At 33.2% G+C, this 22925-nt stretch overlaps 1 protein-coding gene across 2 annotated transcripts; it reads left to right on the forward strand.

Annotated features, from left to right (window-relative positions):
• The first annotated feature begins 9429 nt into the window (after positions 1 to 9429).
• LOC127786815 (secretory carrier-associated membrane protein 4) lies at positions 9430 to 22167 on the forward strand. Of its 2 annotated transcripts, XM_052314486.1 has the most exons (12): positions 9432 to 9618; positions 12575 to 12688; positions 12774 to 12836; positions 13061 to 13094; positions 13205 to 13327; positions 14168 to 14230; positions 14332 to 14425; positions 15356 to 15401; positions 15494 to 15561; positions 17649 to 17697; positions 21439 to 21504; positions 21913 to 22167. In XM_052314486.1, exons 1-12 carry the CDS (start codon positions 9562 to 9564, stop codon positions 21943 to 21945), a joined length of 810 nt encoding a protein of 269 aa, XP_052170446.1. In that variant the 5' UTR covers positions 9432 to 9561; the 3' UTR covers positions 21946 to 22167. The 2 variants fall into 2 exon arrangements, with proteins under 2 accessions (XP_052170447.1, XP_052170446.1); XM_052314487.1 differs by lacking the exons at positions 17649 to 17697; positions 21439 to 21504; positions 21913 to 22167 and adding an exon at positions 16818 to 17597 and having other exon boundaries at positions 9430 to 9618.
• The last annotated feature ends 758 nt before the right edge of the window (positions 22168 to 22925 follow it).

Raw genomic sequence — 22925 nt, forward strand, 5'->3', positions numbered from 1 at the left:
AGTGCTTTGGCTTCATCTTTTCGGTTTTTCTTATTGTTTTCGTGAAATATGGGTTGAGGCGCGATGGGGTTTGATGGCCGAATGTTTAAGGTCAGATCTACAAAGATCCGACCGTTGGATTTCTTTGATTCTTGGATATGTTGGTCGGTTTGCTTGAGGGGGTTGGGTGGCGGTCTTGGATCGCCGAAAATCGCCGGCCACCGTAGCCGGCGACGTTGGCAGTTTGTTTATCCATTTTGGCCGAGAGGTTGACTCTAGATCTACAAAGATCTAGCCGTCCGATCTTTCTCATTTTTGGGTATGTTGCTCTCCTTAGTGTTGCGCACCTTGGGGTAGTTTCTGATCGTCGAAAAAATGGCCGGCGAACGGCGACGGCTAGATTTGCCTCTATTTTTGGCCGAAAATTAATTTTCAGATCTATTAAGATCTGACCGTCCGATTGGTTTCATTTTAATATATGTTGTTATTCGTGGCGAGGGCTTCGTATTGGTATATTGGTCGGCCGTTTTTGGCCGGCCGGCGGCTGCAGTTTGATGGCAAGGAAAAAGAAAAGAAAAAGAAAGAAAAGAAAAGAAAAGAAAAGAAAAAGAAAGAAAATAAAAGAAAAGAAAAATAAAAATAAATAAAATATAAGGAAAAAGGAAATGAGGGCTTTTGGGGTTGGGCATGTCGGGTTAGGTTTTAGCCTAGGATGGCGGGGCCCGATTGGGTTTTAGGATGGCCCAATGTGTTGGGCATGACTGACCCAATTGTAGCAGCCCTTGGGCTGGCCCACTCGGCTTGTTCTCCTTTGTCGCTTGTCTGTGGACCTAGGATGATTTGGTTAGGTTGGTCCTACTCAGGATATCGAGGTTGATCTAATCCGGGTTCTCTTTAGGTCTCATAGAATTGGCGATATGATTGGCGAGTCATTTTGTTGATCGGAGTCTTAAGGACGAAGCCCTATTAGATGACTCGAGGCCGAGCAAGACTGACCCCGAGTGCGTTCTAGGCTAGCCTATGATGATGACGTGGGTTTATTTCGAATCCTGATTTCTGATGGATTCCTTCTATTTTGAGGCTAGAATATTGTAATTTATTCCTTTTAAACCATTTATTAAATTATTAATTAATTATTAAATTTTTAAGAAAATTTATCAATTTAGTTATAAATATATATATGTATGTATTTTTGATAAATGAGGAATTTAGATAAAAAAAATATATATATTATCTATATTAAAAGAAAACTAGTTTATGGGTAAATATATATATATATATTATGATATTGCAGCCTATAAGTGGGTGTGTAGTTCCACTATACACTTACGCGTAGCAAGCAAAGAGAGACATGATGACGTAGTCGATGGCTTAGCTCGACGAATTTCATGACGCCAGATTTGAATATTGCGCGGGCCAAGGTACCAAATAATCGATTCAGGGTGTTAGGCAATGGTTAGGATTTTCGGTAATTTCATTACGTCGTTATTCTTATTACCTAAATGTGACACCCCATTCTATTTATTGTAGGCTCAGATTCTCAGGATTTTGTTCGATCTTCTCCCCAGACTCGGACTTGAGTCATCGTTTCCCAAGCGAGTAGACAGGATATGTTATGTTTACCATATTTTTATGCACGTATATAAATTATTCTATGCATAACTTGTAAATGATTTCTATATTCAAATCATAGAAAATATTCTCTTTTAATTGTTCCTAAATTACATGAAATATTTTCATCCTACTAGGAGAGACATAAACAGAAAGATACCCTAACTGATTTCTTGTTTTGAGAATGTGAAATGTTGAATGATATGGTGTATTTTAGACACCACATGAAATGATAAATGATTATGACTTGTGCATAAATTAGGGTATCATTTGCATTATTATTAGAGGACTATCTAGTAGATTCCCTGGTGACTCACAGTAGGAAAAGATCATGGTACTGTGAGGCTTGGCATGCCAAGGTCATGAGAGACACGGATAGTATGTTTCAGCACTACTATCACGTGGGCCTTTATGATGATATTGAGTGATGATGATGTATGTGCCGATATATATACTTGTGTGCATTTGTATATAGGCGTTAGGCCAGTTTCTACTAGTGTGTCATCAGAATCAGTGCATGCATCTCATACAAAAGTATAGGGAACTTAGGTGGTTAGGGAACAACTTATGGGGGTTGTCTTTAGGCACTTATTTTTCCTACACTATGTTTTCCTTTGAAACCTCAAATTATTTAAACTTATGGTTCATATTTCCACTGTTTATACTGTTATTACGTTATTATACTCATGATGATCATCCTAGCATTTTATTGTATACTCTCCTAGTGGGCATGACATACCTTATACTCGCGAGTCCACAAGACTCACCTCGTTTTATTAAAAATATTTTTAGGGAATTCTCCTTTTGATTATTGGTCCAGCCGATCTTCTGGTATGATATCATACCCTCTTTTGATTCCGGATGTATTATAGGATGCTCTGTGGAGACATACACGTGTTGTAGAGTCTGATGTTTTGTCTTTTATTTTTGTTGGCATATAATTGTGCCAAGGGCCCGAGGTACGGGATCAGATATGTATTTATGACAGCAGTGTGATAGATATTTTGTACAGCTGCTGTATATGAAATATTGAGATATCATGTTAGAAGGTGAATTGGTATTTTATTCATGTTCTATATCTTGTCAGTAATATTGTTTTATTCAAATCGAGCTAGAGAAGAGACTTACTAGTCCATTTTGGGGTCGCTGGGCCTAGGGATTAGTGCCGGTCATGACATACTAGATTTCGGGTCGTGACATATATACTTTGAAAATTTTATATATTTATTTAGAATAATTATAAAATCATATGTTTTAAGTAATTTTATTGAAAAATATGTATAAAAAAGTTATAATACTTCATCAATTTATCATTAGTTTCATTTATTATTTACTTTATTAAATAAAATTAAAACTTGATAAGGCTCGTGAGCTTAATGCGAATCATAAGATACTCACATCGATTATAAATGAATAGGCTCATTTATAAATTAGCCAAGCCTAAGTTTTCCAAAGCTTGGCTCAACTTGGTTCGATTACAGCCCTAGCAGTTGCTGCTACCACTAGGCTTTTAGATGATTTCAAAATAATAATGGTCACGCTGCTAAACATCAACACAGATGAGTAATGTCGTGCCCCACGCATATCTGTCATGTGTCTAGACTTGCCACACCCCTCCCCCCCCCAAATCTATAGAGGGGATATAAATACCCCAAATCTTTCACCTTCTAGACCTTCCCCTCATATCTGAATATCATCCTCAAAACTCTTTCACGCACACATCTCTCTATTCTTCCAAAGAAACCATCCGCATTCCATTCCACTTGCATAACCTATTTCATACCATAATATTTTATTTAGACATTGGATGGCTTGTATGAAAGAGATCCCTAGACGTCTTCTAACTGTTTGCAAACTAAAAGACCCAAAGCTCTCCCGAAAATCCCTTTGGGAAAATCTTTTTACATTTCTCTCAAAATACCCTTCCGTAGCTATAGGCATTGAAGACCCTTCTGAAAATACCCTTTCACATGACCTTTTGAATGAGCTCTTTCAAGCATACATTGCTTACTCTTTGCAAAAATTTCCCAAGACAAACAAATTTCAATTGTGATATTACGGCAACAACAATCATGGTAATATTTCTTTATAGATTTAAACCATTTAATTTATATCTTATAAAAATTTCTAATTTGTACATGGTTGAGTTTGAGATTTACCGCTTTAATGCAATCTCCTATTGCTCGTGCATTTGATTTCGACATATGAGGTAAATTACATGTGAAGACTTTGTTTCATTGCGCAGAACAATAAGTCAAATTGACGATCTATTGGTGCGAATCCCAATTTATTGCGACCTGACCACTTGACATGTACCTTGGGGGCTTCATGGTTAAGTTTGACCATTATAATGTTAGTTTCAACTAAATTTCATATAATGCCTTGGTTATTGAGTAAATTTCACAAATTATTCATACAACTTGTCTATATTGCAATGATTATTTTTTTATTTTAAAAAATAAAATTAACTTATCTTTAATTCTATAACTCGACTTCAATTCCCCTTGTCATTTGAAACTACCATTAATTTGTTTATAAATATCTAAAATACTCTTATATTTAACTCTCAAACTCTTTTTTCTCTTTCACTTAGACATCATTGACATGGTTACAAGCAACGACTACTTATATTGTTATTTATTTCTCTTGATGCAACAATTGTGAATCTTTACAATGGGGAATCGACTATGCTTCATTTGGAATAAGGAAAAGGAAATTAGCAATGGGAAAGTAACAATTATTTATGCATGCCTCAGTGGTATTCCTCTTTAATTTTTTTTTTTCTCTCTATTTGATTTACACTCACTTTTTAAATGTATATAGCTTCGTATTTGAATACAAACCCTAGATTTGAGTTTGTCTTTACCGATGTCTGAGTTGGAAGACAAATCGACTTGTGTTCAACTCATCTTAAGAAAACAAAGTAAACCCATATGAGTTTATCCTTTTTGAGTTTGTCTTTGAAGACTAACCCATCTAGATCTAGGTATTAGCTTAAAAGTTCATCTAGTACTTCTAAAGATGAACCTATATGTTTCTATGTTTATCTTTTACTTTTGAACACTATATTCGTTTAATTTCATTTAAATTTGATCTAAGTGTACAATTTTGTTTTTCGTTCAATTTTTTCAAACTCGAAACTTCATTCATCTCTCATCGCATGGAGAGGTTAGAAAAAAAAAAAAAAAGTGTAATATAGGTAGAGATCAAATAATGATTTTGATTATTTTTTTAATAAGGAATGTATGTATCATTTTTGAAAACATAAGATACTCGTGAAATTTAGGTACTTCTATATTGTTAGGCTCACTTTTTTTAAAATTACAATATTTATTATTACCTTGTTTGGAATGAATGAATGTCAAAATTTAAAATACATTTGCAATGAATTATATATAGAACTCATTTGCAAATGAGTTGCTATGTTTTGAATGACACAATTAATTAAACTATGAAGTTCAATTGAATTTCACATAACTTGTGTTTTGAATAATCCAAAATTAGAGTTTTATTTGCTTTTATCTTCTAAGACAAGTTATTTATATAATAACTGTGTAAGTACAGAAATAAACTGAAAAAAAAAACATATGTACATATTTGCATATTATGTAATATATATACATATATATTAAATTTCAAAATTAATTATGAAATTAGGAATTAACTAAATATATTATGTTTAATAATAAAAACCGAATATAAATAAATAATTAATTAAAATAAAATTATATCCAAAAGAACTTGACTTCCAATTCTTTTAATGATCTCAAAGTGGCGAGGGACTATTAGTTTTGGCGTTGGCGTTGGCATTTGGCAATGAAAACAAAAATGAAGATTGGTGAGAGGAGAAGAGAAATAGAGGATATTTTTATCTAAAAATTAATTTTATCCTCAATGTGTGGAAATGATTTCCAAATTATTTGTGAAAATTATGGTGGAATTTGATTTCCTAACTTTATTCTTTCTAAATATAAAAAAAAGTTATATAAAATGCAGTTAATTTAAGATGGGTGAATTAAGCTTTCACACTTTCAAAAATTCTTAAATAAATTGAAGCTGAGAGTAAATAAAATTTGAAATAATATAGCACAATAAGATTTATAGGGGTTCGGCTACTTATCTACTCCACTTCCATGACTCTTAATTAAGGATTTAGTTAATCAATTTATTTTAATAGTTTTTACAATAGATTCAATTACAAATCTTTTACAACATGTATCTTTTAAACAAAATCAGTCACGGCCAATGCCTTTTATAATGATCAAACTTAATCTGTATAACTTTACAAGAAAGTGTGAATAAAAGATACAAGAGAAGGTATTAACTGATACAAGAAAATAGTCACTTTTCTTGAGTTTACAAAAAGATAGAAGGATAAGAATGATAAGCACAATCTTTCATTTCTTTTTTTTTTTTAAATGATGTAAAGCATGAAACGCACTTGAAAGCTTTTGAATTATTGGGTTATCTTTAGAGCATAAAATCTATATGTTTATCTTATTTCTTCAGACTCTTAACTCATTTTAGTGTTCATGTCTTTAATATATTTGTCGAAATATATTTAAATAAATAATGTCTTATGAGTAACTAACATTTTTTTTGTCTCTAAACCATATTACAAAGCATTTAGAACATCAATTTTAATGTACAAATTGTTAGGAAAAACATTCATTTACATATAATGATCTGATCATACTCTGAAAAGTAAAAACTACATACATTAAATGCTTTGTAATGACTATAAATTCAAACATAATAAAATCTTACTCGATTACAAATAACAGTTTAATTGACTAATTTTTGTAAATGTTCAAGTGCATATAGTTTGTATTTGACAAATTTTTAGTTTTACTTTATTACAAAATTATTGTACTCGATTAAAATTTTGAGGCAAGAATTTGTACATCTTACTTGATTGAAAAACTAAATTTAATCAATTAAGGCATAACATTTACTCAATTACAAATTCAAGTACTTAATTACATCAAAGTTCCTTACACTTAACATGTTATTTGAAAATAACTACTTGATTATAATTTATATTTACTCAAGTACAGGTAGATACTTGATTAATTTTACTCTGCCACAAATTTATAACAGTCACTCGATTACAAATGTCTATTTAGTCAAATATGAACTTATACTCACTCGAATATATTTTAACTTGTGATAGATTATTTCTTAGACAAATTTGACTTACTTATATACAAATAAATTTTACTCCATTAAAATAATAAGCCTAATTGATTCAGCTTACAAGCATACTTTAAATGAACTTATTACTCAAGTAAATAAGAATTTCACTTAATTATAAAATGAGATACATATAATTACTCAATTACTAATGACATTACACTCGATTAAGAAGATGAATTCATAGACTTAATATACTTAATCGTCATATTACTCAAGTAACATAGATCTTGTACTTGATTAATGTTTTGATATACTCGATTAATTATAATGCTTATTCGACTATACTTTTATCATTTTTTATCTCTAATACACTATTTTGTTCATCATCATCAATAACTACCATCTTCTTATTTTCTCATCACATCAAAACTTAACAAACGACTCAACAAGTTATAATTGAAAATAAATTTTACAAATTTGTGTGGAACTCATGGGTATATTTTTTATTATTTTAATAACTTAAATAATAACTTCTTTGCTCAAAAATAGTAAAAGATTCTTAAAACTAAAAATAAAAAAGTATTAAAAACACTTTTATATCTAAATAGTACTAACTACAAAATACACACACACATACTTCTTATTGAATGAACTTTGTATCAAATATCTTTAAGGTTTTGTTTACTAATGTTCTTATGACATTTATTAAGGTACATTTAATAACTTTATTTTCAAAATTTGAATTCTTTTATTGGTTGGTAAAATATTTTAAAATACCATACATTTATTATTAATTAATAACAATATTTAAATTAAAAATAAAATACATTAAATACATCTTAACAAATGCTCATACTTTTTAATTTATAAACACCATCCTTAAAATTGTTTGGTTTATCCATAAATATTTCTCAAATAAATAACTACATTTATTATACTTACACTAAACTAAGTCAATCAAATAAAGATAGCCATATATTTTTATATTGAAGCTATAAATATTTAGATTGAGTTATCGTGGCCTTATTTTATATTTTTAATTAAAAATATTTTAAGTCTGAATTATACTTATTTTTTACGAGTGAACTATAAAATATTTTAAATATTCTTTAATAAAGTATATAAGAATAAAGAGTTATTAAGGATATTTAAAATAATTTATAATCAGAACTATAAAAAGTAAGTACAGTATAAATTAAAAATAATTAATCTTAAAATATTTAGTCAAAATAATTAAACCAATGTTTTTAACACACTTACATTTAAAGAGATAACAAAATATTGATGAAAAGTTACAAAAGTTCATTTTCAAGCTTTACCTTGTCTATTCCACCAACGTTTCTTCAAGTAGGGAAATTTTATTTTGCCCAAGAGACTTATAAAGAAGATTATCGAGAGGTTATAAAATGATGAAAACACTCTTAATTTGCAATTGTTTCCCCTTCCTTTTCATGGTCCTTTCTCTATCTCTCCCCCTTTTCATGGTCACCGTTGTCTTGCCTCCTCGCCCTCGTCACCTCGCGCCTCCTCACATTTGGCTTGTTGACCGCCATTGCATCTGCCTAGATGGATGCAACGATGATCAGTGGGAAGGGGGAAAGATGAGAGAGGTGGCCATGAAAGGAAAGGGAAAGTAATTGCAAAGGATATGAGTATAAGAGACGTTTTTGTCATTTTGATATAGTTTTGTCAATCAATGGATAAGCCTCTCGAGTAATGTAATATGGCTCCAAGTATACAAGAAAGTATTCAATTTAATGGTAATAATAAGTTACTATTTTAACGATGATTTGAATTGAATACATGATGATCGGTATTTTTTTATAAATTTAAAATATATTTTATCTTTATCAATGATCATAAATTTAGATCATTGAAACATAATCATTAAAATACAACATATGATATTATTAAATTATAATATTATATTAACGTTATAACATAATTTTTTATTATTTTAATTATATTTTTAAATTATATAATTTAAAGTCAATTATACATAATAAATTTAAAAATATAATTAAAATAATAAAAAAAATTATAAATACAATTGACTCAAAATTATATAATTCGGTAATATATTTAAAATAATAAAAAATTTAAATATTTATAAAAATTAAAATATGTATTTTACCAAACAAAATAATTTTAACGACACGCTTTATGCTTCGTGAATGACTGTGCATATATAGAAATACTCAAAAAATTTGTCTTTAAGGAATAACCTAAACCATTTTCCCTAGTCATCACCGCCTTAGGGCTTGATTGTGCGCATACCATAATTTGGACAACTATGAATAGAGAAATATTTAAAAATTATTTTATTAATATTTATTTGCTCCCACTAAACCAAGCCGATGGAGAAGCATTTCACCAAATGGGTCAAATTTACCATTATAACCCTCCAATCTCAGCTCCACCGACTGAGCTTCCAGGGGCTTATCGGGGAAAACGGTAACCGACCATGCGTCGCACAACCGCAAAAGCAAAAGCGGGTTCCAATCTCACCCAATCAATACTGCGATGTAACAAGAACCGAACAAACTTTGCTACGTGGCACGTATCTATTCGTCAAAAAATTCTAACGCTGACATAATCAGTCACACCTAATCCCAACCATGTCGACTGGGAAGGGTACCCGTCGTAAATATCACATCTCACAGGGGCAAATATAGAACTTGATTTTCATATTCACCGCAGTGCACGAAGCGCTGAGTTCTGCCATTCTACTCAACCGCTATTCTCTCTCTCTCTCTCTCTCTCTCCAAATCGTGCCACTCTCTGCGGAGGTTTGATTGCAGAACTCTTGGGAGATCTAAGGAGGAAGTGAAAGCCATGAATAGTCGCAGCGATCCCAACCCTTTCGACGAAGAAGAAGTCAATCCTTTTTCGGTAACCGTCTTTAATTTCACTCTTCTGCGTATACATACGCGTGCATCTTTTGTAGATCTGGCCACATTTTCAGGTTCTATTTCTGGAATTATTGGTTATCCCGATGAATTTCTAATGGTTGAACTTCTCGTAATTTTTGGGGCTTTTTATGGGGTTTTGGTTGGTGGCTCTGGAATCTAGATCTAAGCCCCTTTCCGTTTTTAGCAAGTTTAGATGCGTGAATTTAACGCATAGACGAAAATACAAATAGCAGATACATGAATTTATCGCGTAAATGAAATTACGAATTGGATGCTTCAGAATAGGTTGAATTAAAGTTTGAAGAATAATGCAAGTGTTTCAATTTTTAGTGACTTATCTGAAAAAGGGAAACATAGGAACATTAGTGTTATTTTGTTACATATGTTTACTGGGTGTAATGACCTTAGAATTTTGGAATCCTTTTCTGTGCGAAGTGGACCATGTTGGTGCTACTTTGGATTATTCTTCACTCTTCAGCGTCCAAGCACATTTGGGGCTGCGATGTTGTTGAATTCTCCCAGGAGGAATTTTATTTCATCTGTACTGTCAATTTCTTGTGAAGTTCTTTACTCTAAAAGAAAATAGCTCTTCTTTTGGTTTTTGTGTAAAGAATTTTGGAAGCAAATTTTGAAGGATGTGTTAATGTCACTCTGGGCGTTGAGGTAGAACTGCAACCTCACAATAACGAACATGTTATGACATGTAGCTGAAAAGCATTTTTAACGAGACATAGCAGCTATCGTTAAGCCATCTCGTATTTCCAGCTTGGTGGTTCTGCTTTTCCTCTTTGGTTATAATATATGGAACTAGATGTGGACTTGTAGCCTACATAAAATGTTCCATTAATTATTGATTTAGTCATAAGAATCTCAAGAAAACTCAAATTAAATTGAAGGGTAATTTGTGAGTTTGGGTCTGTTATATACATGTATATATTTTTTGAGAATTGCTCTGCTGGCAGCTCATTTGTCTTTTTAAGGAGTTTAGTCTCTCTCTCTCTCTCTCACACACACACACACACACACATTTCTTTTCCCTTTTAAGTGTTTGACTAGGAAGCTTCAAATCTTACTGCTAGAGAAAGGTTTTTTGGTGGGTTGATGCCAATGAAGGGTTATTAGTTTAGGATTTTAAAACACAGGAGGAAGTCTTAGAGTTTATAAACCAGAAGGATCTGCTTTGGGCTTGAATTTGACTTGTGTGTGTTATGTTTTCGAATATATCAAATTTATAAAACAACTCCTGAAATGGGTCAATTTTGTACAAAAGAAGTGTCAAAATTAAAGGCTATATATATTTTCAGGGAAAAACTCCATCAACTACCTCTTTTATTCCAAACCAACTGAAAGGGGAAAAACCTAAGTGGCTATGGCTGCATCAAGCATCCAACCAAAAATGCGCTTTGATTCACTTGCCATGAAACTAGACAAAATGTCCTAAACATTCATAATTCTATAAAAGTGCCTTTTTAAAATCCCGAGCTTCCTAATACCTGGACCTCCCTTGTTGAGGGCCGTAGGCCTACTCCCAACTAACTGAACATGATAATTGAACATATACCATAGAAAATCACGTTGAAACTTTTCAAAACTTCCTATGTGGAGGTTGAAATAGTAAAAATAAACTTGGCACAGGTGGGAAGATTAGAAAAACATCTCTTAATGAGAGTGCTCCACCATCCTCAGAAAGATATTACTTTTTTTAAGATGCTAATTTGCATAAATTTCTATTCCACACCACACCATTCAAAAGAACCAAATCCATCCTTCATTTTAAAAGAAGCATCCAAGTGAGACCTATTTACGTGGTTGATAAGGATCCAAGCACAACCCCACAACCACAAGACTAGGATGCTGTAGTTTTGGAAAATATTGTTTAGTTCCATTTATAATTTTTCAGTTCGGCTCTAGTTTTTAATTTTCATATAAAATTTGAAAAATGTGTTCAATTGTTAAAATATTGAGAACTAATTTCTTAACTATAAAATTGAAAAATGTGTTCGACATGGTTATACAAAATACTTGTTCAATTATTTTATAATGCAATTTCTTTTTATTAATAGTATGATATTACCATATTTATAATTATATTATTATTCTTATAAAACTAATACCATCAGTACAATATTCATGATGTTCCTAATACCATTTTACTGATCATGTTTTAATATTGTATTAAAATTATGAATTAATTAGCTTGATAATAATCATTATATTATATTGCAAGATTAATGATATCAATGCAATATTCGTGATATTACTAATATTAATGATAACAATTGATTATAAATTTACTTCTTTTCTACAATTTTAGAAAATTTATAATACTAGTGTTATAATTTTTTTTTTGGTATACATCATTAGCTAATTTTACTATTTTCTATTATTTTTATTATTTATAATACTAATATTTTTGATATTATTAATTAATATTATAATAGTTCTATTATTACTCAATTTTAGAATTATGATAATATAGTATTGTAGTAATGTTTATTATTAGTCAATTTTGCTATTTATTAATATCTTTACTACTAATAATATTAATATTGTTGATAGTTTTATTTTTTATGTTATTTATTATTTAGTAAATTTTAAAATACATACTTATGTTGACATTAAAAGTACAATTAATATTAGTTAAGACCAGTTTTTTGTATTTAGAAAGTAATGATTGTAGAAGCACTTAACTAGATGTTACCGTGGTTCATGTTCTTGATGGATTTATGTCGCCATACTAAATAAGTTATATTGCCTCTTCAAGTACCAGTTAAAGTGTTATTGACCAAACTGTTGTGGTAAAAGGTTCTGTCCTCATTTTCTGAGACTGTGGTTGGAGCTTGCCTTTTGGATGTTGCAATTTAAGACTAACTACCTGTAACTATATATATCTTTATTGAGGATCATCATGCAGTTCCGATTGTGTTCATATGCAGAAGGCAAGTCCTGCTCCTGGTTCAAAGTCGCGGATTCCTCAAATGGTTGCTCAAACCCTGGGTTTTGGCCAAAAGCATGATGCAACTGTTGACATACCACTGGATAGCATGAATGTAGCAAAGTTCATTTATTGCATTTCTATGTCTTTTCATGGTATTCAGAGAACTTACTTGTGTATTATGTGGTCTAATATGCCAGGATACTAAGAAAAAGGAGAAGGAACTTGCATCCTGGGAAGCAGATCTGAGAAGGAGGGAACATGTTAGTTTCTTTTTGTTATCTTATTAAGCATATGTTTTCAATATCTGTTGCAAATTAATTTACATTTTGTTGTCTGTAATTTTTCATTTTATTGGCTTCAAATGAACAGCCAGACTGCTTCACGAGACAATTTTGATGACCCATTTAGTTGTCATGATTGTGTATTCTTGAGATGATTTATATACTTGGTCAAGTGGAACTGATCTGTGTTATTAACTTTTCAGGAAATTAAACGAAGAGAAGATGCTGTTGCCCGTGGTAGGCTATGAGACCCAGACTAAGCAATATTTTCTCAGATTTTAGCTTTATTTGCTTTTCTCTATAGGTGTAAAGTTCTGATTTTTTTTTTCACTCAATATCTATGCCAGCTGATATCCCTTCAGATGATAGGAACTGGCCTCCCTTTTTTCCAATTATTCATCATGATATAGCCAATGAAATTCCTATCCATGCCCAGAGGCTGCAGTACTTGGCTTTTGCGAGTTGGTTAGGTATGGATGGTTTGCATTATTCCATTAGATTATACATATTTTGATGTTTGGGAATTGTCCTACCTTGAGATTGGTTGATATTGAAAATTTTTTGCGAACAAGAATTCTTTAGTTTATTCCAGAAAGTAAATACTTCCTGCCTGTTACAACTGCTACCACTATAAAATGTCTAATCTATATCATTAGTGCGCGACTTATGTATCACCTAGTTATGGACGTTTTCCTATCCTGTTCCTTCCCCTTTACTTTTCATGTTGGTGTATGAAGGCCAGTCATCCTGGTACTAGTATCTTACCTAAGTTTGCTTTTAGCAAGAGCAGTTGCTGTCCAAGCCTGTGATTAAGGCTTAAGGCTTGTGATTGTTGTTGTAGTTGCTGTCCAGGCCTGCCAAAACAAAAGCAAAATCTCATCTCCAGTTAATTTTGCATGGTTGAGTTTTTTCTTTTTTCTTTATATATATATATATACATATATAGATACACTCTCCAGTAGAACCATGGTTTCACTATGATTGATCGAATATATTGGCATAAGATTTGTGGAACTGGAAGTCATATTGCCTGGCATGGTTCAGCTAGTTCTTAGTCATGTCTGTCTAAACAAGTCCTTTAGAGCCAGTGTGGTCATTAGATTGGAGGTAATTGTTTCATAACTGAAGTGAATCTGCTGCCAGAAAAAATCTGGGAAATTTCATGTCTTGATATCGAAAGATAACATAGATTTTTTTCTCAAAACAAAAATTTTCCTCTTTATCTTTAGATGTTCTACTCTTTCTCATTCTCTCCTTGTCCTTTAATTATTCCTTTTTCTCTTTCTTCTTTTTGTCACATGTCATTGCAGGTATTGTTCTTTGCCTTGTATTTAATGTTATTGCTGTGACAGTTTGTTGGATTAGAGGAGGAGGTAAGCTTTCTAATATTTCATTTAATAAATACTTTTGGCTTCTATGCAAAAGTAGTTGCAGCTTCAATATAATGGCTTCTGACATGGTTCACTCTATCCAGGTGTAAAAATATTTTTCCTGGCAATAATCTATGCCCTACTTGGATGCCCTCTTTCTTATGTCCTATGGTATAGGCCACTTTATCGTGCAATGAGGTATTTTACTGTGATTTTTTTATATCTTAATTTCCTGACTTCTTCCTATGACATTAGGGGGCAGAACTGATGATGAATTATAAATAATGAATGGCCTCAATTCTGATGGGAACTTTCTGTTCTCAGTTTTTGGTATGAAGTATAAACCATACTCAAATTATGGTTTCATTAATAACAATCCTTTTTCAAATGGTTTCCAATCAAAGTTAAACTTAGTGGCTTCTATTTTAAATGATAAAATAAAATTAGAACATTCATTTGTTGATAAAGAAAAAATTGGAACAATGTGTATACTAGTTTCTCTCCATTTTTTACTCTTCTTCATCTGTATAAGAAAATTAATTAGGAAATGAGGAGAATGAAAATACATTATCCACCTAGAGAAAGACATCATGTGCCATTCAACAAGGTTAAGAAGAAAGGTAAGTAAAAAGGCATTGCTTATCATTCCAATTCCTGTAGATATATAGGCTTCCTTTTGTTTAGCTTTTAAGAGGAAATGAATTAGGACTGTAGTATATGTTGCACAACACTGTGTTCTCATCAGGACCATGCCCAGCTATTTTTGGGATCTTCTCTACCAGTGTTTACTTATATTAATTGGTCTTCTGTATGCTAGTTCCCATAGTATGGATATTCCAGGGTAGACTAACTGCAGCTGAGGTGATATATTTGTTTTTCAAAGGAAATCCATGTGTTCAAGACAGGGAAAATCAAGGAGGATGCATTGGCAGTTCGTTGAAGTTTGTTGTCTGCATCTGGAAGTTGTTTTCCTGATGGTGGACATATTAATAGTATATATGCTATTTAACTTGTTGATTGTGGACTATTAAATTTTTGAATTGGAGAAATAATATGGTTTTAGCATACAAGTTTTAGACTGAGTGATGATGTTTGTTGCATGTGAGCGTTTCTGTTTCCAAATTGCAGGACAGATAGTGCAATCAAGTTTGGTTGGTTTTTCATGTTCTACTTGGTGAGTCTGGTTCAACTTCTGTGACTGTTATTGCTTCTCCTTGTAATTAGCATCTTATGTTTCCTTGTGCTTGATGGTACTGGAAATTGCAGCTCCACATTGGTTTCTGCATATTTGCTGCTATTGCTCCACCTATTGTCTTTCATGGGAAGTCATTGACGTAAGTTTTTACCCTTTCTTTGGTTCAAACTGAGGAATTATTGTAATATAGTAGTCAATCAGCATTGTATTTTTTGTGATGAATTGCTCCATCAATGATGGGATTTTGAGTTTCAACAGGCATTATGTCCAGCATAATATTTTCTTTTATTGACATGGCTCCATTTTTAAAATTTACTACTTAGTTAAACATGTTACAGGTTGTCAAGTCTTTGTGGTCCCTATAAGTTAACTTTCTCCATAAGTGATGGACAAATAGAAAATTGGAGAAATGAGATAAAGTGATGGTCCCTGTAAGTTAACTTTCTGAGAGAAGGAAGTTATCAAAATTTGCTGTATCTTAATATTTTTATAAAATGTAAAAATCTTAACAGGGTCTTTTTCCCAATTATATGGGGCTGGCTAGATGGATCGTCTTTCTCCATTAAGCTTCATGACAAAACATAATTCCAGTTACTCGAGTCCGTTTTAAGTTATTTTTGGTCCCTTCACATTATTGCTAATGTGGACGGTGTTAATCATGAGCACTACACTTTCTGGTCAGTCTTGTACATGCCAAAATTATCTCTACCAATTTTCTATTCTTTTACATATATTTTTATTTTATGTTTACTAGATGGGTATGTCCGTATCTCAGGGATCATTTCTATCCTTGTTTCCAGTACTTCTACTAAACATCCCATGCTACGTCATCATCTAAGCTATGTTCATTATCTTTGTTTGATTTTTCATTTTATATAAGAAATTGTACCTATCTTTGTTTTTATTATGTGCTAACTAGAGCTAAATAAGATTTTATAATCATTAAGGTTTTAGGAATTTGTAAGGTAATGCAATTCTTACTTCCTTAAAACTCATTGCAAAACCACTTGTACCATAACTTCAAAAACATGAGGTATGGCAACCACTTGAACCATAGCTTTTAGAATAAGAGGCATGGCTAGTTCACACAGGCTAATGCCTATGGTGAGGCATGTGGGCTGGAGGAGGTAGAGTTTTGTGGTTATGCTTGGATGCAGATTGATGCTTGGAAGCATGTGTCAACTGGGTGTGTGCAGGGCATCGATAGTAAAGAAACTGAAATATACAAGGCTTGAACTCTTGTTGAACCTGAAATATACACCAAGTGGTTGTCACAGTTATTTAGAAATTCATCTGTATAACTTATTTTAAACTGTCTTTAGTGTAAATTACTTCTTTCATGGAGTATGGACTAGCTTTTGCCTTTATAACCTTCTTTGGCCTGGATTTTTGCAGAAAGATTTGGCCCAATGATGATGTTTTGGCCAGTATGGTGTCTTATTTTATGGTGCAGGGACAGCCTGAAACATTGCCTTTTGTCATGGTTCTCACATTGAATTAGAAAGGGAAGATCCTGGGGTTTATAATGGTAGGCAACAGCACCTAATAGTTTCAACTTTTCGGTTGGATGGCAAGTGCCTGGTCCATTAAAGTGGTCCAGTTGTTGATTTGATTCCTTGCGAAGTCTCCAAGGAAGAGTAAGGAAATTGGTCTTACCTGTTTTGGGATGGAGTGAATTTTGGGGTGCGTGTCAGTGTGTGTCAAGACTCTCATATCAGATAAGAAAGGGATGATCCTGGGCCATATAAGAGGAAGGTGGCACTGCCTAAACCTTTAGCTTTTGGTTTTGATGGCAAATTATGGCTAATGACACTTGTCCATTGCCACCCCTTGTACCTTACAGAGTTCCTTGGCGCAAACTGTTTCTGCTTCCCTAACACTTGAATGTTTGGTGATTTTAGGTTCTTTTAAAGATGTCATGGTACCTACCCTTGGAAATTGTGATGATTATCTGGAGCGATTTCATTGCCCTTTATCAATTTAAGTTTTCAATTTTTTGCTTTTCACCTAGGGTAGAGAATATTCCTTTGTCTTTTCTTTTGCCTACAAAGAACATATGCTTTCTGTATTGACATCCTTGTGAAGAATAACTATTATACAAGTTTGGGTTAATGAAATGACTAGTTTTGCATGAGTATTTGTAAGAGTTGTAAGGGTTTCTGCTTTTTGTATAATAATTTTGATTTTTCATTTTGCTCTTGTAATTGACTCTCTCTCTATTCTCAGGGGCATCCTTGCTGCAGTTGATGTCTTCTCTGACCATGTGTTGGTGGGGGTAAGTTGTATAAGCTCTCAAACTTGGATGAGAATTTTTAGAAATGCCTCTTCCTTAGTTTGATATTTTCATGGGACTGCTCCCGCCTGTGTACATGGACCTTGTGGGGGTCATGTCACTTGGATGTTCTGAAATGCCATTTTTTGCATCCAATCTCCAGGCTATTGTACTTTTGATTGTGTTGGTTTAGATTACCTGATGGTCGGAGGAGTGACCGCAACACTTTCAAGATTTAACTCCTTAAAAAAATTTAGGGTATTCTATAAAACTAGATTATTTATATTTTATGTATGTATGGTATATGATGTATGATATAACAACTGATGTGCTGGCAATTACATAAAATAAAAATGTTAGGTAGTGATATTTAAATGTTACATGCTTGTAATAGTATTATGTTTATTGAAGACAATGCGACCGTTCTGTTGTGGCTACAAGTGTGAGATTTCGATCCTTAATGAATAGGTGCCAAACCTTGCATTCCCTAGAATAAAGGCTTTTCTTTTTCTTGCCCTACTGTTTTTGCTGGAATGTGCATCTGAAACTTGAAAAGTGGATTCTTGTTGTATTTGCTTTGGACAATACAAATTTACTCTGGTAGGCAATTGGCATAAATGACCTAGAATTTAATCAGTACTGCATTCACTATTGTCTGGAACTCTGAAGTAGGTTAAAGTTTTCTAGATTAGTGATCAAAAGAAATTTCTTCTTTACTTTTTTATTTTCTCTTGTGTGTGGCATAACTTCTGGAGTCCTACTTTGAATCCCTTAAGAATGCTTGGAGACTATTTTATTCCAACATAAACTTGTACAAATACTTAATGCTTGTGTTTGTTGTTTCCTTCTGTATTAGTGTAGGTAGTCAATAGATTTAAAGCACCATAGTGATGGTAAGGTTGCTCCTTTGTGACTGGAAGGTTATGGGTTCAAGTATTAAAATAGACTTTTTGCAAAAAAGTTAAGGGAAGGGTTATGTACAAAAATGAGTAATGACCCTCTCCCACAACCCTCTAAAAACAGAAAGTCTTATACATGTGGTGCCCTTTAGTTGTTATTTGTCTGAAGTTGGGATTAGAAACATGTCTGGCACATGGGTAACCAACAAGTTGGGGAAGACAAAAAGAAAAATATGAAAAGGATGATTACTGACTCTCAATGTTATAGACAAATTAGGATACAAATGGTTTTTGAATTCTTGTGTGTGTTTATCACTTCTTGAAAGTGATGTAGTTTAAAAAAGGGATTGTCAAAAATTGGGATACTTAGTAGTTTTAATTCCAATACTTGGACAATACTCGTACAGTTTTGATATTGTCTATATGGGTCAAATTTTCCTTTTCAATAGTGTTATTAAATATATGGTAGCCTACTTTCGCCTAGTAATTTATGTAAATCTTTGATAATGAAATTAGATACTGTTGAAATAGGATTCTATAATTACTCTTTCTACCATTAAGTGGTTGGTTCAGTGGGTAAGAACTCCCCTTTTTTTCTCACTGACTGGGTTTGGGTGTGTCACATGCCAAGGGTAGCTATTGTAATTTTGTCTTTTATTTTCTGTTATGGATATTTGTCCAGTAGCTAGAGGCAGTTATAATTTTGTGTGTACTGCACATGGCTGCATGTGGGTGGCTGTGAGGCTATATATTAAGCCACAGCTGTAGGATGGAGGGTCAAGTTGAGAAAAGAATTGAATATTCTGTGTTATCTCTCTCTCACTTTTTGCTATCTCTTCCCCTTTCTCTTAAACATTCTCCATCTTCTTGCTGTTTCTTTCTCTTCCATCTGATCTCTCCCTCCAAATTCTTCTCTTAATCTTCCCAATTTCTTTTTCATACCCTAGCTTAATCTTGTTGAACCCAGGATCAAGCGCTTAGCATTGTGCCAAAAGCTATAGTTGGCCATAGAAGGCCACACCCCACTTCACAAGAATCACTCAGAGTCTATCGCTAGCATCTCGGTTCTCAATCCCATCCCCATGATTCGAACCTGAGAGCTACTTCTCTCCTGGGCCTTGTCCTTCATAGTTGCGCCATTTCTACCAACAAGCTATAGCTGTTAGCAGAGGCGCAACTTTATTTCCTTAAACCTGGCAGCATAGAACCTCCACGGCAAGCCCCCAGAACAATTCGGGGTTCTAGGGACCCAACAACCCCCCCCCCCCCCCCCCCCCCAAAATTGCTTTTGCGGCCGCTCGAACTCACAACCTCGCTCTGATACTAGTTGAACCCAGGATCAAGCGTTTACCACCGTACCAAAAGGTATAGCTGGCTAGAAAAGACCACACGCCACTTCACAAGAATCACTCAGAGTCTATAGCTAGCATCTCAGTTCGCAATCCCATCACCGGGATTCGAATCTGAGACCTACTTCTCTCTTGAGCCTTATCCTTCATAGTTGCGCCATTTCTACCAACAAGCTATAGTTGTTAGCAGAGGTGTAACTTTATTTCCTTATACCTTGGCAGTGTAGAACCTCCACGGCGAGCCCCCAGAAGAATTTTGGGTTCTAGTGACCCAACAAACCCAAGGGTGTGACAGTGTTTCTATCCATTTGGGTGGAGTTAAACCTACCCTTTAGCATTCAGAGCTTTTAGTTGGACCTAAATTTTGGCTGCCTCAATGTATGTGCAGTGGGTCCCCTTCTGTGGTGTTGCAATGTTCATTGGTGGGCATGTGGAGGAGCCTACTTGCATGTCCATTGCACTAAACAACAAAACAACATATCAAGCCCTAATCCCACTAATCGGGGTTGGCTACATGGATTTTAGCTCACTAGTCTTCTTTATCTATGGCCTTATGTATCCTCTATTCAACAAAAAATGTAATTACTTTTTTTAACTTGTATTGTGACGTCGTGTCAAGGAATAATTGGTGGCAAGAGTTAAGAAAAAGTGGGTGAAAAACAAAGTATTACTTCTAGAACACTGGTTAATTGCTTTTGTAATATGTAATAATCATTAGATGGTTGTTGCAGGGAACCCCGAGATATATTTATGAGGGCTACGAAAACCCTATGATCCCAGCCCTTGATCTGTTGTGGTCTTGTTTAATCTTGGCCCTTGAACCTTATGAAAAGTCACATGTCCTGTCACACGAAAAAAACAGTCTAAAAATAAAATAACAGTTCACTAACTGCAGTAAAACCAAATAGACTAAACACTTGAGACAAATTGTTCAAAACTCTAAACAGTAACCTAAATCCACCAGGTACAGAGGCTTCTTAGTCTGAGATTCCCTTTTTTTTTATGCTACTGCATCATCTTGGCATATTTTAGGAGGTTTCAGCCAATACGCAAGAGTGGAACTTCTTTGACAAATGATATTTAATTTAATCAATAAGCTTCCTGCCTGCTAGAGTGTTGCAGTTTGTGGATCTTTGCTAGGAGAGGCCCCTTGTATTTCCAATTAGTTAGTAAGCACTTATTCACAGGGTTTGTGTTTTCTTTTTGTTGTTTAAATCTCTTAATATTTTTCTTTTTGGTAATAAATGATGCTCTTTGGTTAATAAGCACTTATTCACAGGGGTTTCAAGGCTTTTGTTAAGTTACTAATATCTGGTTGGCACACAATCACTCTCGCTGGCCCTTGTCAAAATTTGACCGAGCAACTTTGCCTTTTGTTTTCAGGATGTCTAAACAATATGCGAAATTAACTTTATTTGTTTTGTATTGTTTCTCTTTCCCTTTTTACATATTTCTTTAAATATGGGATACAACTAATATCACTTCACTTTCTGCAGATTTTCTACTTGATTGGATTTGCTTTCTTTTGCTTGGAATCACTTTTAAGCTTGTGGGTTCTTCAGGTTAGTGAGAGAAAGCTAGGAATTTCCATTTGATTATTAAGACTATTTTTTACAAGGCCGTTGCTCAATGGGTGCATTTTGATCTATGTCATGTTCATCATAGTTTGGATTTATTAGGCCCCTTTAATGATTGTTATTGTTGCTCCTAGTTTTTATTTCTCTTTAGTCTTTAATGTTTTATTTCTTCGCTTCTTGTTTTTGTAGCACAGTAAAACTCTGCAAATCTTCTTTATGCTTATGAAGAAATTTGTTTGTATCTGTGTTGAGAAGTATTAGAATTTCAGATTTTGTTGAATAAGTAATATTTCAGTTTTTGTTACGACCACCATTGGAATTTATTAAATGGAAATGCAACCTCTTTCTTCATGTTTAGTATTTGACGTGCTTTCTTGTTGTTCATATGTGCAGAAAATATATTTGTTCTTCCGAGGTCACAAGTAGTGATGCAAGAGAGTGTCGGGGGGCGGTTCTGGGTTGGTTTGATTTTTAGTGATACTGTTTCTCAGTATATATTCTGTCCACCCCTCCATCGCCATTTTCATCAATTGATCGTTGAGTTATAGGTTCGAGTTTTTGGCAGATTGATTTGAGAGATGGCTTTTTGTTACTATTGAAGGATCTGAAATTTTATCACGTTCTAGAAATCAGATAATGCTTGCTATACCTGTTGTTGTGATTTGGATTTTTTTTTTTTTTTTTTTTTTTTGGCTAAGTAAAAATTAATAAGGAGGCGACCATGACGATGATATGATGTTTTTTAACTGCATACTAAATGTTGGAAATCTGAGTCGTGCATTCGTATCATTCAAACAGGTAGCTGCTGCAACTGCATCCAACTAGTTGAGGAATTATCAAGTGATTTATCTTTATGACATTGTTTGTCCCAAAGCTTGTTTAGATTATAAACAGGTAGCTGCTGCATGTGAACTTAAAAAAAATAAAAATATCGAATGAATTTTTATTTTTATTTTTTAAAGGGTGACATTCGATAGTTGTGGTTTAATTTTATTTATTTATTTTAAGATAAGTTTTGAATGAAAGTGAGAGCGTTTATTGCAATTTTTAAGCATATCAAAGGATTTTGAACACTAAATTATGAAGTATTTCTTTTGAATAACAGAATAGATGAAATAAAAAGCATTTTGTTTTTAAGGTGTATTATTGGCTAAGGTTTGGTTTGGTTTGGTTGGGTTGGGTTTAAGAGTTTGGAGTGGCTTAACTGGGATTAGGATTGGGATTGCGATTTACCATTTGGGTTGACGAGGAATTTGACAATTTGGTGATGAGAAACTAGGTAGTGATATCAATGAAAGTAGTGGAAGAATAATGATTTCTCCGTTGTATCTGCTTTTAATAATATATACTACTAACAACAATGTGGAGTGGGGGGCAGTATTTTGTAGCGCTATTGAAGTTGAACA

This window comes from Diospyros lotus, chromosome 12 (genome assembly GCF_014633365.1).
Source record: "Diospyros lotus cultivar Yz01 chromosome 12, ASM1463336v1, whole genome shotgun sequence".
Taxonomy (NCBI): Eukaryota; Viridiplantae; Streptophyta; class Magnoliopsida; order Ericales; family Ebenaceae; genus Diospyros; species Diospyros lotus.